This window comes from Varroa jacobsoni, unplaced genomic scaffold, assembly GCF_002532875.2.
Source record: "Varroa jacobsoni isolate VJ856 unplaced genomic scaffold, vjacob_1.0 scaffold_1400, whole genome shotgun sequence".
NCBI classification, from domain to species: Eukaryota; Metazoa; Arthropoda; class Arachnida; order Mesostigmata; family Varroidae; genus Varroa; species Varroa jacobsoni.
In genome coordinates, this window is record NW_019214302.1 from 256865 (window position 1) to 274498 (window position 17634).

Consider the following 17634-nt stretch of genomic DNA (forward strand, 5'->3'; position numbering starts at 1 on the left):
TGTACCCTTGACAACCGCGTAAACAATGATGGTGGCGGCACATTCAAATCGTTCAGATTGACCCCTTCTGCTCCGCCAATCTTATCGCTGTGGCCGTTCGCCAAAATCCACACAACCAAATAGGATCAACAGTGCGCTCCTTCAGGGTACGCTGCTCGTGAGAATCATCATGTATCAACGAAACATGAGACTCTAGTTCTTAGAAGTTTAATAAACGCACAAACGAATGCAGATTCAAGACAGACTAGAGTGTAGTGACACGCAACAGTTTCTATATGCTCAGCCTCTTAGTGGACGCAGGAATCATTTAACTCATGCCGGCAGTTTTGCATGTGTCTGAGTGGAGTGTTGAACTCAGTCGTCAGTAATAGTGTCCCTCGAACAAGAACAACACTGCGAGAACCCTGGAAAAAGTGCGTGGCTCTCCGAAGCAGTTGGTCGGGCTAGGATGCGGACGGATACCTGGGAGGGCGTCCACGATGTGTGGGCATCAAATCTCGAACACGCCTTCAAGGAAATCAGGTACGCCGGAGGGAGTAGTGCGAACAGTTCGATCAAGATCAAATCGGTATTAAGAAAACTTACGACGATGACCTAGACGGAAAATGTTTGGTTCGCTTCTCAAGAGAGTATGTAATGTGCAAAGTTTTCGATAGGAAACAATTGGCAAGGGTGCTTCTCACTAATCCACATACGCTGCAATCAATTGCGCTGCAACATTTGAGCGCTGTTAAGAGAAGAGACAGTTAGAGGCTAGATAGAATTGCACAGAACGCGAATCGCCTGCGGTCACATCTTCAGAGTTCGCGGGCTCTGCGGGCGGCAAATGATCTGTCACAACCACGGCCCGCAGCAGCTCTCATCAGAACAATTCCTGCATTTAGAATGCGTTCTAGACAATTCTGAAAAAAAACGAACGATTCTGGTAGAAACGAGCACATTAGGATCAGGTTCCGGATAAGTAGGTACTCGCCGCCATTTCGTTTACTGCACATGTGCATTCATTCATAGCGGGTGTTAATTACGCGATCGTGCTGCGTGACTTTACGGAAATTCTGCATACGCTTACAAAACCTCGGCATTGCCGAACAATTACCATGTATATGTGTACAGTTACCATAGAAATTGTCGTCCGTATATCACAAGTACCGCTGTCAATTACGACCGGAACTAAAGTAATACTATAGTAAATGATAGCTAACGTGGGCTAGAAATGCGTAGCTAAGGCAATTACAATTCGTACGGGTCGTTCCGCTTAATTGCGCGCGGAATAAATTTTACTGAAAAAAGACACTTAGCTACTAGAAGAGCATCATGCTTTGTGATGGTTGACAAGTTAAACTGTCGCTCTGTCTGCAATAGTTAAAACCATGTAGCATGCCAGTCGCATATAGGAGCGATTTGGCACTACTCCAGTAGCAAATAAAAGCTGCTGTTCTGCATTTTCTTCCTTCAATGATTATATTTGCGCTTTTCGTTTTGAGTTCCTGGACTGATCGAGATCATACAGGCTCACCATCCTCCTCGATGCGTTAGTGCGCCAAAGTGATACTGATATGATGCTTTTCGAAAATTTTCGGATAAAAGGAATTGAAATTCAACCTGCAAAGAAATAACCGACAACTTGCACAATGAGGATTTAATATTCGTTGACTCTTACCTTAGACATTCACTATAATGAGTCAGATGCGTATTCCAACTATGCGTTTTTAAAGATCAAGTTCTGCGCATCGTTACTAGCAAGACGCGTTAGTTTTAGCTGTGCATAATAGGTATGAATGCACATTTCAGTCGATATATTAATCTCAAAGATGGTTGAACAAAATGATCGTAGGAGATCCATTATATTATTTACAATACGAATACACAAACGTTCTTTCACTGTGTTCGATGTATGTCATATAATGCTGTAATGTATGTCAATCCTATTACAAGCAAATCAAATGGTGTTTTGAATATAATAATGTGTTTTTTTTTGAGAGCCAAAGCAGCTTACGTTAGTGGGCAATCTTGTTTCAAAATGATTTTTTTGTTGAATTGAATATTTCAATTGAGATATTAGAAAAATACATACACAATAATTTTCTGATTATTCAATATAGTATGTATAGGTTTCCAAAACGGTAAACTAAACAGAGGTAATTAGCTATTATGTAGTAGGCATAACATAATTCTAGATTTCTGTTGTGTCTACGTCGGTATAATAATGACATGAAAAAATAATAGTGTTTTAGCTTGGACTACTGTGGTATTAATTTAAGAAGGTCCATTGAGCTCGCAAGCAAACGGCTTCCAACTAAGCTCATACAGATCTTTCGCTTACTGCACTCCGTATCCATGTTGCTATACAAGGTTTTCAAATATATATATATATCACTAAGAAGGTGATGCTCTTCATTACCCGTTAATGCATTTTCGATAGATACGGAGTAAAAATAACTACGACTAAACTGATAGATACAGTTCAAAGGTTTGCAGTGCGATTACTGATGCCAGATAATTTGCCACCCTTTTTAGAAATTGTGAGGAAGAAGTAATTACCTCTAGCGTTGGACTCTACTAACAATTATGTTTTCGGTATTAAATTGGAGGCATGTCGTGAAGAAGTATCCATACATAGGCTTTGACACGGAATTTCCGGGTGTCGTTGCTATGCCCATAGGTGAATTTCGGTCGATGGGTGAATATCAGTACCAGATCCTTCGGTAGGTGCTTTCAGAATATATAGATAATATGCGTGTTTTTGAAGACAGAATCTATGCATGATTATTTTAAAAAATTACGTGATCTCGTTCTAGCAGCAAACAATACATAGTATACATCATGTAGAATTCTATTTAAAACTAAGAGAAATATCTATATATCAATTGTATTTATCGAAATGTGTGGCTTTCGAGTCAACCTTATGTTGGAAATTCTTTATCAGATTCACTATACTTGTAGAGTGTTTTAATCGCTCACGTATCAAAAATTACTGCAGTTGATCGGCACATACCTCTTTATAATTCTTATGTTGAACATAGGTGCAACGTTGATTTACTGAAATTGATACAGTTGGGACTGACCTTCTTCGATGAACGGGGAAACCCGAAAGCCACTTGGCAGTTCAACTTCCGCTTTAACCTTAAAGAGGATATGTTTGCACAAGATTCAATTGATCTTCTAGCTAACTCAGGTAAATATAGAAAAAAAAATATCAAGTTAAATATTGTTCTCTGCTCAGCCGTAGAGGAATATGCATTATTATATGTACACCTCCGCCTAAATCTTATTCCTTTCCATATCAGTATTATCAAACATAACAAAATTCATCTGGTGATCTACGATGTTTGTATTATTCCGAAATTTTTTAATTGGCTATTTGTTTCATGAGTGTAATCGGAGACAATGGCGATTAAATTGTAATTCATGGAAGAATATAGTGAACTGATACATGCCACGGCATTTATTGAGAAATTCTAATAACAGCTCTATCTCGCGTCTAACCGCGATCAATTCGGTTCCATAGTCTTCGATTTAGATTCAGTTTCGTTGACTACCTATTCATTAATAGCCCCGTGCGTATTCTTACGATATATCATATTATCAGGCATAGTGTTCGAACGTCACGCAGATGAAGGGATTGAACCGTTCGAATTCGCACAGTTGCTGATCACGTCTGGGGTGGTTCTGTGCGAGGGAGTGCAGTGGCTCTGCTTTCACGCTGGATATGACTTCGGTTACCTACTCAAGCTATTAACCGAGGAGAAGATCCCTGAAAACGAGCACGAATTCTTCGAACTTTTAAAGATCTACTTCCCTGTCATCTATGATATCAAGTACCTGATGAAGAGCTGTAAAAGCCTCAAGGGCGGGTTGCAGGAGGTGGCGGAGCAGCTGAAGTTAGTCCGTATCGGACCTCAGCATACCGCTGGCTCAGACTCGCTCCTGACTGGTGCGGCATTCTTCAAGATGCGTGAGGTAAGACATGAAACGACTATGCGCCAAATGGAAACAATAAGCGTTCGTAAATATGTTGTCCTGCCAGAAGAGGTAGTAACGTAACAGTGGTTACAGGCATATTGACACCCACCGAATGTACCAGCCTGCACAGAACTCAACTTATGCTGCCGTTGCTATTAATACTTGCCTGAATCTTGCGTTAACATTGCACTTGGATACCTTATGTCCCACATATCCTTAGATACGTTTTATATGGTTCTAAGGTACCAAAGTATATTATTTGATAGTGTCATTATTAGGCGAATCTACTATCTCGTGGACGGATGTTGGATGCGGTTTGTTCATCTCTTTGCGTTGCGGTCACAGCCGCATGACCACTACGGAACGTTCTATTTAACACACATGTTGCCTTCGTGTTGTTAATAGGTCGTGTGTCGTATTTTTTTGCAACGAGTACGACTTTGTAGGAACCTATTTCCATTTTGAGCCAGAGTGTATATTTTTCGCATATTTTGTACTAACTGATGCAGGCGCCTCTATGTGGAAATAATGCCACATGAAGTAGTGCAGTATTCGGACCACTGCTTGAAAAACTGTGCCATTTCAATATATGGTTCTTTAAAGCTTTTTTAGTTATATAATTTTCGAGCCGAAAATTGATATTCAAATAGCTAGTAAATGTATGCATTGTTTTGATTTCTTATATGATGGGTTTTATATATATTATATGACGGGTCTATGTCGTTGGTTAATTGTGCATCCGTAGCGCCTTGGATGATTCGCCTCCGAATCGACTCATTTATTGACTGGTTACTAGACAGCAGCCATCTTTGTTCATCATGTTTAGTCGAATACCTGGTGCTGACTGGTGGTTCCTTGGTGTATAGCTTGGCTAGTTGATCATCGGTGCTTTCAGGAACAATTGGTGCTTGACTCGGTGCTGGAAACAGCTAACCACTGCTTGGAGTATAAAGGCGAAGGCGCCGATCGTGGCTCGTTTAAGGTGCTCGACGTAAAGCGCGACTCTACACTACAAATCGAGTTCATAAATGGACAGACCAAAAACACAGCAATGACTAATGGCAAGACCCCCCATAACTTGGCTGACTCTCAGCCAATTGACAAGCCCAACTCAACCGCGATTGGACTCGGCGTGGTTCCCAGTCCCATGGCTGTGTGAAACTGGCCGAGCGCGTGTATGTTACAAGGGACAAGACTAAAAGATAAAGGGCTACGTCGAAAAGCCTCTTCCCTTCAAAGTAAAAACTTCAAGGGGACAGAAAGCAATACTCATCAGCGCCTGCTTGGGGCTTTTGTCATTCCCAGTTTGTGGTTGTTTATGAGAAAGGTGTCTGCAACCGGCCCAATATTTCAGGCGAAAAAGAGCTTCCCGACCGAGTGTCAATATTAGTCGACATAAAAAGAAACAAGTGAAGCAATTCAAAGAAAATGTTCTACTACTGAAGATGCCAAAGAAACCTAGTCTAAGATAAGAGCGGCGCCGAAGACAGAGCTCGAGTGTAGATGTCCTGGAATATAATATATATGCTATGATAATTTGGGGGGAAACAACCTGAAATAGGCAGCAAATAGAGCATCCCCTAAAGGGCTACAGATAATAAAAGTGTGATATATTTTCAAGGGGTGGTGACATTAGCAGTGCTGTGTGATATAAGGTGCCTGCAATCGCCTAGCTAATAGTACACATTGTGGCAACTTCGCTGACAAACGAATCGTATTTCAAGAGATTAAGCATGATCTATAAAGCAAAGAATCTCGTTATTTTCGAGCAAACTAGGGTTAGATTTAACTAAAGAGAGTTGCTGGTATATACTTAGTGATACGTACGTGATTGATCGCTTAATAGCGATTAACTGTGCGATTACGACCAATGCACGAAACTTTGAATCTTCCATTAAGTTAGACGGAGATAACCCTGCGCCGATTTTTTCCAATGGGAAATAGGTTAGTAAAATATAGTTGGTTTGCATTGAGCCTCTTATGAGAAAGCCTTATCCGTTGGAGATAGAGGTAATGCAAAAGTAATAGTATTGGCACACTAAGTAGGTGATGCACCGCGAAACATACTGGCAAAAAAAATACGATAAAAAATAGACAAGAGCGAGTGTCCTAGAGGAATAAATACTATCCATATTTTTTTAGCCTGAGCTGTAACGTGTATTTGTTATGCATGCCGTTAATTTATTAGAAAAGTGGGGAAAGGAGAAGGGGGCGGTAGAACAATTAGAACCAATCAATATTTTTTCAGCTTCGGCATGACAAAGGTTATGTGTGGGCGAACCCAGGCTAGATGTTAGGACCGGCTTTATAGAATCAGGCTAGCATGCTATTACAGTAGCTGATTACGGTGGGGTCGAAATGCCGTCGCCTGCTGGCTGACCACACGAAAAATGCACTAACCGTAAAATTTTAGCTGTTTTGATTGTGTTTCTCTTGTTTGCTTGCGTCTCGGTGAATTCGTCGTTCAAACAACTTGTCCGTGTGATGTCATGGATGGTCTTTTTTGTTGTTGTTGTTGTTGCTGTGCTCTGCCGCTACCTTGCAGATGTTCTTCGAGGACAACATCGATGCCTCGAAGTACTCGGGACACCTGTTCGCAATCGGGTCAGCGAGTGAGCACTCTCCACCGGCCACTGCCTAGGGGCTCGCTTTGGACCCCATGAACTCCACATCATTCAAGCGTGATATTCTAATTGTTTAGACGAAACAAATTAAGAGAGAGACTTTCACAAGCACGACCAATTGTCTTAAGCGGAAAGGGACACTTACCAAAATTCCAATACCAGTATCACCCCATTTCCTTTTAGTTTTTATTACCTTTCCTTTCCGTTCACGGTAAAATGACAGCAGAAAACATGCACGCATTATAGCCGCCTTGCGTACAAGATAATATAGTAATAATAATAGTAAGAAAAGAGAAAAATAACAAAATGAGAAAAAAGGTTCAAGAAAGCTGAGCAGTAAAAACAAAACAACAGTTAACAAACACATCACACGCAACACACGATTTTCCTTTCGGCAGAGAGCAGAAACGGCAACTGCGAGAGCCCGCCACTATTTGAATTACTGCCAACATTTCGGCGTGAAGTTTTCGATTAGTTAGGTGGGGAAGCGTGAGGTGCTTGTTTCACGTAAACAGCCATAAAAAACGCAGCGACAGCAGTTACGACAATCATAGCAGCAGTTGCGGTTTAAGAAACAACGAAAAGATGATATGCAATAGATGAAGATAGTGCAACTGTTACAACACTTGTGTGAAAAAGAACGTCATGAAGGGACAAAACACACAAACGTTCAGGTATCAATAGACATCGAACGTGCACAAAATGAAGACAATGCTGATAAACACAGTGTCCACACAACAGAAGTGGATGACGGCGAAAAACTTTTATAATGGAATAACTATCACGACTACTAAAGCAGAATAAGCTAAACGATGAAGCCGCTGGAGTAAACAGTTGGTCTACCGAAATACACATTGACGCAAATACACACACACACACAGCCGCACAAACATTGATTCATTTATATTTGTTAACGATAGCGTTGATTATGGTTTACTTCACAGACAGACCAGTACAACAAATAAGCATGCAAATTTCTTAAAAGGCGAACAGTGCTATAGCGTACAAGGAAATCGTACGAATTGTGTAAAAAATTGTGTAAGCGAAATTTAGCTATAATAATATAGTAGTCATAATTCGCGCGCAACAAAAGACGAAGGCAGTTAAGAAGAACTATGATCTCATACAGGATCACTTGGGCCGTATGAGATATTAGAAAGAGAAATGCATGGATCAGCAAACAAAAGAAAAGAACGACAAAGTCGACGAGTGTGACAGAATATAGCAGTGAGCACACAGGTCCGAAAAGACCACGTATGAAAGTGATAAATAATGAAAGTCAAAACAAAAATAAGTCAAACGATATGCGAAGCAGCACTCAGGAACAACAATAATAACAACAACAGCATCGAAGTAGCGAGTGCGAAAGCGAAGGGGATAAAGATTTTATATTTGGTGAAATAGTTGAGTAAGTGCAGTAGCAATTCAACAGCAGCAAGTGACGAGGTGTCTTGGCGTTATTTAGTGACGGGATTATTTTTGTGTTATTGTTCGGGTGTATATAAGAAACGACATGAAATATGCGTGATCTAGTGCGTGTAAGCCCGATGGCGATGGCGGCGGCTGGCTTCACTGCCGCTGCGGCCAGGCCAGGCCACTCCCGCCCCATATAATTGCCACCGACCCCGAAGATAAAGAACTACTAAAGTACTGTATGAGAGGGAGTAAAACAGGGTGGGGCAAACGAGCGAGAGATGTTATGGTATGAAACCAAACATCCGTTGTAAAGATATTGTGTATTAAATTGTATTTAAGATGTCGATTTCACAATAAAATATGAATTTAAAAATATTTTACGTCTCTTCTATTTTTTTTTATGGTGTTTCTATCTGTCTGTGGATTTACATGTGAACTGATTTAATAGCAGCGCCCAATTAGTATGAGAGGGAATAACAAAAACTAGCAAACGTGAAGTAGCAAATCTATACCTCTATACATTTTCCATTTAAGCGTGTGATCTAAAAGCCAGCAATATTTTTTTTCTTCTGCATATATAAAAAAGAAGCTAATAAATGTACGACACACACGCATACGTACACATTCAGATAACAAGTGCAGAAGAGTTATCATCGACAAATACACATAAAGATATTCTAGCTGAGTTCAACATTTGACACTTTTTTTTGCTCTGAAAAAACAGTGTTTTTGCTATCCGTTGCCATGCCGTTGCAACAGGAAAATGCACTTGTGCTTCAAAGAGTGACATTGAAAAACCTTATTATTTTACATGGGAGCGATTAATTTTCGAAATCGAAGTTTGATTCTTTCCGAAGTAATACATCTAACTGAACGTTGTAGGTGCATAAAATAAATGGTTTCCTGTCGTATGATACACGCTAGGGCCATACCAGCGGAAGTTATTTCTTTGACATAATAAAGGTACATATGAATTGAATGAAGTTACACAATTTTTGTATGTCATTAGTTCGTTGATCTATTTACCGTAAATATTTCAATATTAGTGTGACTGGTAACATGAATGGCGGTGATTTCGATTGCTGAATTCTTGGGTGACTAAAGCCAGGAATTGCCTATTCGAGTTCCCGTATACGACGTAGATGTACCCTCTGAATGAGAGGTGAATAAATAGCATTTGTTTTCATATTATTATTATTATCTCTTTGTCATATATACGGACGTAAGATAGTCCAAACATGACTTTGGATCGTTTCAGAAGCTTTAGGCAGCTATAAACGCATGACAACTACTTGCTTATCTGAGTGTATAGTAAGGCTCTACTGTAAAAGAAAAAAAATCCGTAAATTCGCCTTTTTTCAAAGAAGAGTCGACTTATGTTATTTTTGCATGATTTCAAGATCTAACCTTTGTAAAAGCTCTAGATATTCTTAGAAAATGGCGTATCATGCATTACATAATCGGTAGCAAACTGGCAAGAATAGGCAAGGAGGTATTTCATTTGGTGTTTCTTAAAAGATAGGGTGTGTTAAATGATCCACAACAATAATATTTGGCCGTGAGACGTGACCGTTATAACCAATCGAACAGAGTTTCCCTATTCAAACCAATTAAATGAATTATATCTATGTTATATGCAGAACATACCTTAAAAGTAGCATTCTGTGTATCTTTCAGAATAAAGAATTGAATTTATTCAAGTACTATTAGAAATACTGCATTTTACTTGTCTGTAATAATGATTCTGTTAATAAAGGTAGTATTTATACTACTCTATCTAGACACGTTCTTCTCTCCGACTCTGACTTCGTTATATTACTATTCCATACGCGGTGGCTTGGATGGCCAAAACAGTGGAAGAGGCCAAGGGTCGCGGCTTCAGATCCTGACGATGACACATACTACAGCAGCCGTTTAAATAAAAAAAGTTATCCTTTTAACTATAGTATTATCATTATAAGACTTTGCAATTAATGATTCCTAATCCTTACAGCAAGGTCTATCTTTTTAAACGCAATGTCACTATCATTAAATTGATTGTAACTTGTATCTCACACACATTCCAGTTGTTCGATGGGAACCAAATACAGTTTGTTTAGAAACCTACCAAAGGTAACCTTTCGTGAAATTCATTTTGGTTCATATTTAGATGACCACATTTATTTTAAATGCAAAAATGTCGACGTCCAATTTCAAGCACAGTTAGACGTCCTTCGGTTAATTTCTTACAGGACTGCGTAATAACCTGTAACCCCATATGAATTTATTATAAGTCTATCCAATGATCGAATTTCTATTTTTCACTAGGCTCATCTAATACTATGTGGTGTGGTAATATAGATAGTCATAACTTCAAGTTATGCTTAATTCAATTTTAATTTCTTTGAGCAGAAACGCAGTACGTGGGATCATAGTTAGCGTTGCACAGAAAACAGGCACGGAGTAAAACTTTTAACTTACGTCGATTTCTGATAATGTATAGAAAGCAACAATGTATAAACAAATAAGTGTAAGGCATAGCAACTTTGTCTGGCAGTTTGCCTAATTGGATTTTTGTGCTAGAATACGCAATGGAAATGTGGGACCGAAAATGAAGCAGTTACCTTTATTAAGGCCATCCCTTTTCCAACAAAAAGTGACTAGGGAAGGCGGCTACAAAGGTCCGCTAGGTGAGCCCCCGCTATGGCTAGACGAAGAACTTTTCGCAAACGACAAAAGCTGTTTCAGGATAACACTCCAATGTAAGTTCGCCAAATATTCTTGAATGGTTACCGTCCCGGTAAATTCTATGATTAGGTTATCGAATAACATTTAGAAGCGTTTAAGAATTTGTACAGGCCTCAAAATACGCTGACTCATAGTCAGATTATTTTTACTATATGAAATATGTGTACATAAAAATATTTACTGCAAGCAGAAAAATCTTTATCTTCAAAGAAGAAAAGGAATCGAATTTTGTTTTGTGTTATATTACTTTACCTCTATTCAGGTCACAAATAAAAATCGAGACATATCGAAGTAAGTCGACACACTTTAAGTAAGCTTTTGCTTATACAGCAACTAGAGCTTGGAAGTTCTACTACACGGTTGATTTAAAAATCGTCCACAAGTGCTCTTATGCGTTGGCCTAAGTTGGAAGCGTGTGTCTTCATAAATCAAAGGTATATATAAAAATGTAACTTTCTTTAAGGTATAGGATACGATTCGACGTTTCAACTCGTCAGCAGTTTCCGATATAGCTTCATTTACGCGTATTGATTTAATCAGACCGACGTGCAGTGACAAGGATTCATGAGTTTCTTATCGACGTTTGCCATGGAAGCCTAACATAGTACCTCTGTATTGTTCGAGATAGATAAGGGGCTGGCATAAAATTGATCTACAAGAAAACTGAAAGCTGGTTAGATAGCATAATGATTGTATTGTAAAAGTTTGTACCTGCTTATTCTGGTTCGTGTTACATTGAAGCTGCCAATCATTGGTCCTGATGAAATTTAGACAGGACTGCGGTCCGGAGAAAAGCTTGACCTGTCTGTTTAGCATCGAAGCTGTTAAAAAATGAACGTACTATAATTTATGCAGAGTCGAAAATCAACATAGAAGTTCCAGCTGATCGGGCATTTTTAAAAAAGCACAAAGGAAAACCAAAAATCATGCCGTGGTACCGTGTGCGAGTTTAGCTACTTACTACCTAAAGGTAGAACGTTTGTCCCGTCTAACGCTTCCACAGTACTTTTTACAGCAGAATGGCTTCTCTAGGCATTTAATGAGAGTTACTGTGTAAAAGGTGTTAGTTGGCCTTTGAATGAGAAGAAAATGAGGAAGGATTAAGCAGATTCGGTTCGGTGTGTTGTATTTACACTTGTAGAACCTCAGAGCAACCATAGCTAGCCAGCAACAAGCAATATACAGCATATGCCAACTAAATCCGAAACGGTTTCAATTGAAGGTTTCATCTTGTAATAGTAAGCTGATGCTTGTTTCATCGACAGTCTTCGCAGCCTTAATCGAATATTTTTGTGCCGAAGTCACGATATTTGAGGTTTGAACTTTTTTAGTTAGACACGATCGGCATGAGAGTTAGTTGCCAGACCCTATGCAGCTTCGATGGAGTTTAAGGAAAAATTTTGAGTACTAACGAAAAAAACTTAGAAGTAAACTAATTCAAATATTTCGTTTCACAAAAACGGACTTTTGATATTGCTGATATTTTGATGCGCAGTTAGTGCCTGCTTTAGAAACGAGCAAAACAATCGCCTTTAGTATTGTTTACAAGAATCACAGATAACCGTCGTATACGATGAAAATTGATTGGGTTATGTGCGCATACACTCGCGTTCATCGTCCGGTTCGTTTAAATAGCACACGGTAGGGGGGCAGGAAAGCGTCTCTAAGAGAGTAGATGCAACGGTTTGAACAACAGTTCCACGAAGCGATTTTCGACATTTTGTATTAATAGAAGTACACGACAGCCTCCGTCCGTAGCTTTTTAATTGAAGCTTCGAAAGCGATAAACAACTATTGTACTTTCATTGTTTAGATCCTCGCGTTAACCACTGCCGTATATTATGGGATTAAAATAGAATAATAATGCAATAATAGCTTATTTAGGGAAATAATCATCAAATGAATAAATATTAGTGTAATATATATTTATTCAAATGAATAAAAAATTGCGTTGTATTTTAATTTTGTATCTTGCAAAAGTAATATGAACAAGGAAACATCGGACAATGCCTCCACGAATTTTATTAACGTTCGTACCTAAAAGCTGGCAAAGTACTTCAAAGTGAATCGATCACGGGGTTATAGCAGAACAGTAATAAGTTATTTGCTTTTACTTTCGTTTTTTGGAAGCTTTTATAGGGGCTTACCGCGTTAAAGCCTTTTAATATCTCGCTATCTCAACAAGATCTGGGGGTGTTATTTATTCTCGCGGTAGCTTCCGTTCTTCTACATGCATCAAAACTTGAAAATGGTTGGCTTAATTTTCGCAACTTATAAACTTGTTAAGACACTGAGTAGTGAGACTTACTTGCTGCAGTGGGCGGATATGTTGGATTAACCGACCGCGTAAAAGCTGGAGAGCTTATGGGTACAACTGCCTTAGTTGATATTTCTGCGAATTGAATGCCGGGGTCAATATTAGTGAAAGCAGTTAACAACGGTACAATAGGGCCATTCTACCTACAAATTTACAACTTTCGACTTGTTCTTCTCAAAAAAAAATTTTAAAAAGCGCACCAAAAGATGCAGTTATCGGGTGAATATGTCTAGGAAGCTAGATAAAGTTGAAATGGAATGAAAAAGGAGGAAATGTCATTTTGGCCATTGCGGCGATAAGGCCGGGACAACGATATGTCGACCTTTTCATTTTGTTCGACCGTGGAATCAAGTTTTCTATACTTATTGCAAGTTTAGTAGGATGTGTGTATACCACTAGCAGAAATTTAAATTGTATGACTAGAGCTTAGGGTGAACGATGCATTTAGCTTTACTGACAGGTTGATAAAATTGGCATATATCGCAGTGCTGTAAATCTGCATGCATTTAAATCAACAGGAAATTTTCACTGTATTTACTTCACCCTTATACAATGCATATATTTATAATACGAAAAGACAGGACGCGACTAGAGACATTGTTTTCTAAGCTTCTGTATTTGCTTGCATAAATAGAATATTCGACAGTATTTACGTCAAGCAGCGTTCGTCGTACGAGCATCCGAGTAGAGTTAGGAACAATACGTCGGTTCATCTACCAATATTGCAGATGAGCCTAGCGTTGTCCATATTAAGGTTGAGAACAGTTCATGCACCACAGAACAATGAGATGACAACTACTGCTATGCGAGACGCTCATTTGCTGCTATCAATGCGCGCCGTAATGCTGGGCACCTGTATCTGCAGTGCGCTTCAGGTCATCATACTAATATGTTATGAAAACCTAATTTTATTTTATAATAAATAATCACCTACCCTTGAATATGATATTTGCCTAGAAATCACTCCAATAATCGTCTGAAGACGCAGTTCCAACTTTGAATATAACATAACGGCCATTGCAAAATTGTGGCATGTTAATTTGGAACTGCGAGAGCTGACCATCAAATCCTAGTGTCCAGTTCATCATAAAGCGGGCAGGTCACTAACGTAAGTTATCACACGCGTATGCGGAAACATTTCTTCATTAAGCGTTTACAAGTTTAAAATAGACATTGATGCCTGGCAAGATCCGTGACTTCATTTTTTTCTGCCTTAGCTGGCTGTCAACTGAAGTTTTCGCTTAAGAGGGTAGAAGCTATACAGATTATAAACGCGAAAGTATATTGACAACCCTGTATGCTCTAGTTTGAACGCCTACTCTGTGCCCGCGTTGCCACAATGGCAAGAGAGGCCATGTATAAATAATCCGTTAAGGCGCTGCTAGGAAATGACAGGTAAACTCAAAGCATGCTATTTAGCCTCTGAAAAATTCAGATATTCGCTTCTTTTTTTACCTTGGCATCGAAGATAGTATAGTGTCGTCTCAAAACTACCTCACAACGCTAAGCACGCAAATTACAGCAAAAACTCCAGGGAATGTAATTTCTTTATAAGTTTTCGAAGTCCTGTAAGGTGTCCAGCCAAAAAGCGATAAAAAAGATTAAACTACTTTTCATATATTCGCGTATTTGCGTTCTTTGCGTATTACTGCATGATACTGTGAATGATCAACGAATTCGCGTCGGAGATCGTCTTGCACGACATCACGGTGCTCCTAATGCTGTTTTGAGTTGGCTTAACGAGCAATCCAGCATTACGTAGATCTGAAGTATTTTCTGCGCCTTAGCATTCATATTCGCCGAGAAACATATTTCAAAGGTCTCTCGGAGGCGGCCACAAATCAAGGCGCGGTAGCAGGTCCGATAGTGACGATATTACTTCTTCGTAAAGTGGGCTTGGTCGAAAGATTGTAAATGTGCAGACAGCTCTTGAAATTATATTTGCTCTGCGCCTACCCGCCTGTACGATTCGGTTTAGAGTTCCTATTGAAACTTCAGAAATACTACTATATTTCCGCACCATCTAACTTTGTTGAAACGGATGTAGTTCTTATTGCAGATCTTACGAGAGTTCTCTAACCTCACATAGGCAGTAACCTTCGCTCGACAATGGGTGAACGTGCATTCTCCCATCTATGTAAAATGCATTACCGCTACGCGGAGCGTACACGGTTTTAAAGTAGCACCTGTAAAACAGCACAACAAGTTGTGCTACTGAACATTTACATTCAAATAATACTCTTTGGGCCAACGCGAGTACATTGGCTCGTATTGCTTCCATTTTGATTGGCCGACTGAACAACGTCTAATTTCCAATCAGCTGGGCATCACAATGGCACCTTCCATTTGTCTTAAGCCTTGGGCCGTTTCTAGCGATCGCAGTCAGAAACAAAAGCAAATTAAATATGAATGGGCCACATTACTGGCTTAATCGATAACCACACTTTAGAGTGCCCTATGCGATACACTAATTTAGAAAATCGTGCTATTTCAAGCACGCTATAATTACTTACAAATAAGATTTCATAATATATAAAATAAATATATACATATACATATAAGGATATAAAAAATAAATTAAATTAAATTAAATTTTAAACAAAATAAACTACAAAATGTCAGAGAGAGAAGGAGAGAGAGTAATTAAGGGCTAAAAGGGATTTGGGAAGCGGAAGGCCCTAATGTTTTTCAACAGGATGCTACGGCATTCTACCTACGTAGCCCTATCGGAGATTATTTCCAGGCATAACACAACAATTGAGACAGTCGTGGATATCGTCTATATTAAGAATGCTGTGCAGTACAGCCCAAAGGCTATTTTAAAACGATACCGGTATGGGTGGAAAGGGTGGAAGGAGCATTCAAGACGCTAACAGCGTAGCTCACGTACGTGCACCTGGTGAGAGAATTAGTTACTGTTTACGGAAGGCACGATACCGGAGTGCAACGTTAGTAAGATACAAGTATTTATACGATACAAGAAATCAGTTATAGTGAATACATGACGTTATTGATTTTTCGCTTGGCTTACTCTCACTTACTATTAATGTCCTTGAGAATTCAAAAAGTATAACGTAACAACGCCGTTTATCCGACGATATACTTCGGAGAACTACATCTGCCTTCACGACGAAACTGTCTGCTCACGGAGTAACGTCAACACTTATATATATATATTATTTGAAAATAATATTACCCGCTATTCGCCAAATGAGGATACGTTGCGTGAGCATTAGCATGCTCTCTTTTGTCACGTGGTTGCTTTATTTATTCGCTTCGTGTGATACATCATAAAGGAATGGTGGGTCAGAAAGACAGAAAACTAATGATACTGTTAGTACGACTGAATGGCGAATAGATATTATGGTTAGCAGAGCATATTTGACGTTTGGGTCATTCATTCAATGATGCCATGATTCATATCTCAACGACTGAAGTAGGGAATTTACATTATAAACAATGCTCAAAATTACAAAATGGACAGCGCTCTAGATTGTAGAAGCATTGGCAAGGAAAAATTATTATTCCAGAAAGGACGATATCTTGCTTTCCCCTTTTTGCGTCTGAGAGTGAATTCTTTTTTTACGACTTACATTAGAGATTAATTTAATTTCTTCTATGTTTTTACTCACGAAAATAATCGTTTAATAATACAATAATAAAATATTGTATTATTCCATCGATTTTTTTGAAATAATACTTTTATTTTTTTCAATGGAATCAATTTTTATGTCGGTAAATAAGTTAAGAATGAAGTTGTCACTGTTAGTGATAATTATGAAGTTAGATTTATTTTTGATTAATTAGGATAGAAGATGAATTGGTTGACAAAAATTGATTCGTTTTCATATTCTTGGAATTACGGAAATGTATTATTTAGCATTTTTATTCTTTATTTAATATTAATTAGAACATGTATGATGGTGTTATTGAACTAAAATGAGAATTACCATATTTTAATTTTCATAAATTTTATATTTATTTTTAATAAGGTATATACTTTCTCTATCATTTAAATAAATAATGCAGCTAAAGTATATAGCTATGTATGTATAATAAAATATATTTTCTGTATATATGAGAGAAGAGGTTCACCACCTTTTGTAGGATATTTTGAGCTCTAGGTTGTTTCTCTGTTATGATTATGGCTTCAGTTATATTTATATTAATTATTTTAATTATAGAATTTTTAGTAAAATTAGCTATTACAATACGTATGATACGCATCAAAGAAGGATCGATAATTTGGAATCAAGATGATCTGTGCTATACTTTAATGACCGAAATGCGCCAGAGCAAATAATCTTTGCCGAATGAACTGCACGTGTGCCGTCGTTCTTCCTGTCTTAAGAACCATCTTCAAATTCAGCTGTAGGAACAGGGCTTAGCTCTAATTTTTTCTGGAAGTCTTGAGAAGAGAGAAAGGTCATATGATAGGCTAGGTCTAATAAGTACGGGCGTTGAGACAATAAAGACGCCATGTTTATTTGTTGAGAAACTCGACACAAACATCGAAGTGTGAAGCGGTGCATTATCTTAGTAGCAAACATATAACCTGAAAGAAAAAGAAGCTTAATTTTCGACCTA

At 38.5% G+C, this 17634-nt stretch overlaps 1 protein-coding gene and 1 long non-coding RNA gene across 5 annotated transcripts; one reads left to right on the forward strand and one right to left on the reverse strand.

The window, feature by feature from the left end:
* The first annotated feature begins 313 nt into the window (after positions 1 to 313).
* Pop2 (CCR4-NOT transcription complex subunit Pop2) lies at positions 314 to 8378 on the forward strand. Of its 4 annotated transcripts, none has more exons than XM_022849355.2 (5): positions 314 to 522; positions 2592 to 2705; positions 3024 to 3175; positions 3590 to 3960; positions 6509 to 8378. In XM_022849355.2, the coding sequence occupies exons 1-5, from the start codon at positions 449 to 451 to the stop codon at positions 6602 to 6604; spliced, it is 807 nt and encodes a 268-aa protein (XP_022705090.1). In that variant the 5' UTR covers positions 314 to 448; the 3' UTR covers positions 6605 to 8378. The 4 variants fall into 4 exon arrangements, with proteins under 4 accessions (XP_022705090.1, XP_022705089.1, XP_022705091.1 ...); XM_022849354.2 differs by lacking the exon at positions 6509 to 8378 and adding an exon at positions 4859 to 6110; XM_022849356.2 differs by lacking the exon at positions 6509 to 8378 and adding an exon at positions 4230 to 4852.
* A 1294-nt stretch (positions 8379 to 9672) lies between these two features.
* LOC111269613 (uncharacterized) lies at positions 9673 to 16187 on the reverse strand. Its single transcript, XR_002685857.2, has 4 exons — positions 16089 to 16187; positions 13039 to 13122; positions 11442 to 11551; positions 9673 to 9904 (listed from the first exon to the last, which is right to left on the reverse strand). It is a non-coding gene; the product is annotated as an uncharacterized LOC111269613 (long non-coding RNA).
* Between the last annotated feature and the right edge of the window lie 1447 nt (positions 16188 to 17634).

What these genes read in the sequence shown, in the direction of transcription:
- Pop2 (XM_022849354.2), top strand. Translation starts at nt 449, where the DNA reads ATGCGGACGGATACCTGGGAGGGCGTCCACGATGTGTGGGCATCAAAT. An exon ending in TATCAGTACCAGATCCTTCG is followed by an intron (nt 2,706 to 3,023) that starts GTAGGTGCTTTC and finishes TGTTGAACATAG; the next exon opens with GTGCAACGTTGATTTACTGA. An exon ending in CATTCTTCAAGATGCGTGAG is followed by an intron (nt 3,961 to 4,858) that starts GTAAGACATGAA and finishes CGGTGCTTTCAG; the next exon opens with GAACAATTGGTGCTTGACTC.